Below are 6,000 nucleotides of genomic sequence, written 5' to 3' on the forward strand. Positions count from 1 at the left end.
ATTTTTCAAGTGTCTTCAAGGCTGCTCCAAAAGGTGACTTTCAAATTTGCTCCAAAGGATGTTGAAAATTGGAAACTATGGTCAGAATTTTTCATTAACAAATGATGGAGAAAATTCAAATTTTGACCCTAGGTCAAGTCAGCCATAAGACCATCAAGTCGGCCCCACAGTGGAAAAGGCTCCTCCAAAACCACATATAAATAAAGTTAAATCATCATTGGAGATCATTTTTGCATCCATCACATCACATCAAATCTGATCTAAAATTGCAGAGCGAGTTCACATGTGCGAATGAGCAAGAATGAGATTTTTTCTGTCTACTTTGACCAACACTTTCTCTCTCTCTTTGCTTGCATTGACCTGGGCACTTTGACTCTGTTTTGACCAAGTTGTTTGGACTGTTTTGTTAGGCCGAATATTCCAGGAATCTTTGACATTGTTGACCACATCTTTATCTCTATTTTATGGGCATGTTGACTGAGGTTGACTGCAGGCCTTGACTAGGGTTTGACCACAAATTTGATTGAAGACTGCGGGAGGATTTTGTCTGTGTTTGACCAAATATTTGACTCTAAGTTGACTGAATTTCGGACTGTTCTATTAGGTGTTGACTGCAAGGTTGACTGTTGACATTTAACCGAAAGTTGCAGGGTCTGTTGACTGAGGTTGACCAAATTTTGGCCCTCCTATTTCAGACTGTGTTGACCATATTTGACTTTCTCTCTCTTATTTGACTAGGTTTTGGCTTGGTTTGGCTCTCATTCTCTTGGTAGTCAAAGATTTGACTTTGACTGGTCTATGGATGTACGATTGGACTATGTATCTCAAGTTGAAAATTAATTGACTAAGAAGAAGAAGAATTGATTTGGGTTTTCCCCCTTGTGGGGTTTTTTCCTAGTCTTTGACCAAAAATCTTTGTGTCTCATTGCGCTTGGCTATCTGCTATTATGAATTATTGTTTATTGTTCTATCTATAATTGCTTAACTGTTACTGGGGTGAATTGAATTGTTTCAAGTAATTACTGCAGCATAGAACACGTGAAAAATTAACAAAGGATTATCTAAGGTCTACTTCAAAGACTGCTTCAGGGGTTGGTCCAAAGTCTGCTTCAAGTCTGCTCTAAACACTTCATAGACTATTTCAAGTGTTGGTCCAAAGTATGCTTCAAAATGGATTCAAGATTACTTTACTTTTACTCCATAAGGGCTGATGCAAAATCTCTCCAAAATTTGCTCCAAGAATACTTCAAATATTGATCAAAGTTTGCTCCAAAAGACTTCAATACTACTCCAAAAGACTACCTCAACAATACCTCAGAACATATCCAAGTCTGTTTCAAACAAGGTCGAAATCACAGGGCCAAATTTTCTCCTTGCTTTAGGACCGAAGTCTGTTACAAGGGAGGCTGAAATTTTGTACCTTGAGTCAAGCTTGATTCTGTCCACAGGAGGTCAAATTGCAGGCCCTGAATCTGTCCACAGGAGGCCGAATTGCAGGCCCTGGATCTGTCCACAGGAGGCCAAATTGCAGGCCCTGAATCTATCCAAGTAGAGGCCTAGAATCAAGGTCGAATTAAGCCTGTGTCAAGACCGGATTTAGTGTTGCAAATAGACTAAATTTAGATCAATAGATAACTACAAAAGATGCACAGAAATCTGATCAGATGACCCACCAACAACCCTTAATCAAAACAGAGATAAAAACCATAGATCCACCTTTCAAGTTTCCTCTAGGTTCATGAGATATGAACCTTCTTCACTCCTTCCTCAGGTCCAAATTCCTTGTCTCTTGCTTGGCTGAATTGGGTAGTCGAATGGACGAGAAGAGCCTCTTATTTATACTAAACAAGTTAAGAAAGGCTAGGCCAACTTCTCCGAGACAGGGCCGACTTGGACAGGGGACAGATAAGTGGTTTTTGACTTCGAAAATTCATTTCTCCTCAATAGAGCAGAGTTAGGGGGCATGTTATAGTTTGTTGGGAAGGGCTTAAAGTGATCTTTAATGCTATGCTATTCTTCTCTGTAATTGCCCATCCTTTGACATCAATAGCAATTATTTGTTCAACAAATGCAAGTGGTCGTTTCCCCATGAAATTTGGACAAGGGACAAGAATATTCACATGATGATGATGGGTTCATCCTTTTTTCTAGGTGTTTCTATACAAGTGAAGGTGATTCTCTAAGCTTCCTTAAGATAATATGATCATTCTTGTGCAACTACTTCTATCCATATATCCCAAGCCATTGGTTGATTTCTTTTGAGGGATCTTTGATCTATGCAGCCTATTCATCCATGTCCTTCATCTCATACCATGATATTTAGAGCTCTTTATAGGCCTTATGTTGGAGAATGAGTCATAAAATTACTTGTCAAAAGTTCTGAGTTTTTTATGTGTGTAATTTTGTCATTATTATTTGTCCTCAGTCATATAGAAAATACAATGGCTCATTTGTATGGTTAAAAATCCAACATAATTCATTCTATATAATTGTGTATGAACATAAGGATCTAGCCTCTAGGATATGACATTAATTTAGTCCTTCGTGGGAATTTTTTGAGTTTTTCTTGGCAGTTTTCCTTTATATATTTTTTCTGTTTTAATAGTGAGCTTTTGGTTATGATATGGTTCCATATGCTTGTCAACTTTTTGTTTATCAATTGCTTGAGTTACTTCTTCATTGTAATTTTTTTTATTTTTGCAGGAAGAGATTTTGTCAACATCCAGGAAAATTGCATCTGAGCTGTTATCCCGGGCAAATATTGAGATTCCAAAGAGGATGAATATATTATAAATTATCTTGAATTGACTTTGCATAAGCATTCGTTATGGCATGGAATATAGGTCAATTTAATGTGGACTTTAAGACAAAAAAATGTGAACGAATTATACATCCTTACATAACCATTGCTAACAAAGCTTATGATTAGCAGAAACAAACATGGATGTGGGACTTACATGTTTTATATGTTAGGTGGTGATCATATATCTTCCCCTAAATGTTTGTTAGAGTTTTATATTTTTCTGTTGAGTTGTTTTCCTTGTTTTGTAACTTATTTTTTCATGTTTTTACATCTTATACTCAATCAAGTTCTTATCATTGACTTAGTTGTTGTTTAGTGCTATTTAAAAGCTAAATTCAATTTAATGCACTATATCATAGAAATCCACCCCAAAACTCAACAATATTAGAGTTGAAGTTGACTTTAAAATGTTGTTTAGTGCTATTTAAAAGCTAGGCTCAAATTAATGCACTATATCACAAGAGTTTGTTTCAAAGCTCAACAATGTCAAGATTCTCATGTATTCTTGAATTAGAAATTAAATATAAATTTTATAATTGTTACACATAAAAGATTATATAATTTATCATTACAGGAGTGGTTGAGGTGGCATTAGAAAGCCTAATGGAAAAAGTGATGCATAGTTCAATAATAGTGAATAGACATTTTAAGAAGACATTATCTAAATCTCCTTTTAAGGTATTCAAAAGTGTAGTGACATTTTTAATTAAACTATTCCTTTGAAATTGTTTGAGAGAGTCATTGTGCATTGTAGGCATACAAAATTATAATAATATATAGGGTTTTTGTTAGGTCCTTATACTACTAGTGTAACCCCTTATTGTTATTAGTACAACCCCCTTATTATATTGTTGTGCCCATGTAGTCCCCATATTGTTATTATTGTGCCCCATAGAAAATCACTATTGTTATTATTGTGCCCTTACATTATTATTGTTATGTCGGCTCTGATTATATTATGACCCCTTAGACTCCTATATATAGAAAGGAGGTCTTGTCATTTGAATCATCCAAGAATTTTTCATTTGTGTAATGTAAAGGAGGTTGCCCCCTCAAAGAGGTTGATTTCTAAGGCGTTGATCTATCTTTTCTATCTTTTTGTGAGTTGATTTCATAACATTTGGTATTAGAGCTTTGGATTCTAAGGTTTCGCTGCTCCAAACGAATCATCATGGAATTTTTGCTGTAATTGTTTCGCTATGAAGTTTCAAAAGCTTAAAAAAAAAAACAATTTGAGAAGAAATCGTTCTGAACATCGGGTTCGAATTTCAGATCTTGTCTCGCTATATTTGCGGATATATGATCTGACGAAGTTAGGGTTTTGGCAAGCTCCAAAATTTCATCTCGAACAGGTCATCGTGGAAGTTTTGCTATAAATTTCTTTTTACGAAAGTTCAGACTCTGAAATTAAAACCCATTTGAGCCGAAATCTTGGTGAAGCTCGGGCCCAAATTTTAGATTTTTCTTCGCTATATTTTTGGAGATACGATCCAAGACATTTAGGGTTTCTGCAAGCCCCCGAATTACATCCCAAACAGGTGACCTTGGAAAAATCGTCATAACTCTCTCTAAACATCTGATTCAAATTTCGTAAGAAGTAACAGAAATCAAACGGGCTGTAGTTTTTTGGATATCATTTTCAAAACCTAAGGTCGAAACAGTGACACGTGACACTTCGTACATGTTCGCTCTACTGAACAAGTCTATAATCAGGTCATTGTGGGAGATTTGACATAACTCTTCCTTGGAGAATCAAATCTTGATCAGACTTACGGGGTTAGAAAGATGACAGAGAGCGCTACCGTAGGTCACAGTTTCAGACCTTGGAGATCTGCAGTTTCAGAGATACAACAGATTCAAGATCGAGGTCCTAAAAGCACGAAAAAGAATGACTCAAATCAAGAAAATAGAAACACCTAGTAATCAAAATTGGATGGATGATTTGAAGAATGCGATCGAAGCTAAGATAAATAGTTTTATCTATTCCATGGAAACTGATATCGATGATATGAAAGCATATTGGAAGAAATGCAGGGAAGATTTGAAGAAATACATGGAAGGTCTGAAGGAAGGTGGGACAAAGCTGCTACAAAAAAGGCCTCCTAATGGCGAAAAGGTAGTAGAGAAAACTCATGATGAGAACAAAAGTAATGTTAATCATGATTTCATAGAATCTAACATTGGATTGAAGACCCGACATATTTCAAAGGTAGATATGAGGAAGTTTGATGGCAAGGATCCTATAACATGGATACTACAGATGGAGAAATATTTTGATCTACATAATGTGCAAAACACACAAAAGGTATATATTGCATCTTTATGTTTAGAACCGAATCACTTTGTATGGTATAGAGGTATTTGTTTTCGTAAACAACTTGTCACCTAGTCAATTTTCACAGAAGAAATGATAGCACATTATGAGGATACAAAGAGCAACACTTTCTTTAACCAAATGATAAATCTCAAACAAAAGGGTTCAATGGCAGAGCACATTGAGGACTTCCAAAAATTGAATATAAGGGTAAATGATATTCTAGAGAAGCATAGGATTGAAGTTTTCATAGGGACTTTAAATGATAACATCCAAAATGAGGTTCACCTTTTGGAACCTGATTCATTGGAGAAGGCATACTGGTTGGCGAGAAAATTTGAAAGCAAAATTATGGCAACAAGGAAGCCTACCACTCATAACTATAAAGATAGAACTGTTGTTGCTCCTATCCATTCACCACCTACAAGGTTGACGCCAAAACAATTGGAAGAAAAAAGAGCAAAGGGGCTTTGTTACAATTGTAATAAATAATACACTAGAGGTCATAAGTGTGCTGAAAAGAAATTAATTTACATAGATGGGGAAGAGGAGCAAGAAAAGGAACAAGAAACGTCGAAAGAAGAGGATATACATCAAGAACAAACCCCAGAGAAAGATGAAATGAATCTAACCATATCTTGTAATGCATTGATAGGAATTACCACTCCTCAAACTCTCAAGATAGAAGGGCATATCAAGAAGAAAAAGGTAATAGTGTTGATTGATTCGAGTAGTACCCATAATTTTATTCATTGAAAGATAGCAAGGAATTGAATTGCTTCCTATTTCCAACACCAGAGTGCCAAGTGATAGTTGCAAGTGGAGGAACCATAAATTGCTCTGGAAAGTGCCATAATATCAAGTTATCCATGGGATAATATGT

At 35.8% G+C, this 6,000-nt stretch overlaps 1 protein-coding gene across 1 annotated transcript in view; it reads left to right on the forward strand.

Annotated features, from left to right (window-relative positions):
- LOC149202697 (uncharacterized) overlaps positions 1 to 3,055 on the forward strand; it is a 451,520-nt gene extending 448,465 nt beyond the window's left edge. The window contains exon 10 of the mRNA XM_089403210.1: positions 2,704 to 3,055. Coding sequence (XP_089259336.1) covers positions 2,704 to 2,793 — 90 coding nt within the window. The 3' untranslated portion in view covers positions 2,794 to 3,055. The remainder of the gene's footprint in view (positions 1 to 2,703) is intronic.
- The last annotated feature ends 2,945 nt before the right edge of the window (positions 3,056 to 6,000 follow it).

Source organism: Pinus tabuliformis, chromosome 2_1 (genome assembly GCF_031772625.1).
Source record: "Pinus tabuliformis cultivar Carrire ecotype Pingquan chromosome 2_1, CPIR1, whole genome shotgun sequence".
Lineage (NCBI taxonomy): Eukaryota > Viridiplantae > Streptophyta > Pinopsida > Pinales > Pinaceae > Pinus > Pinus tabuliformis.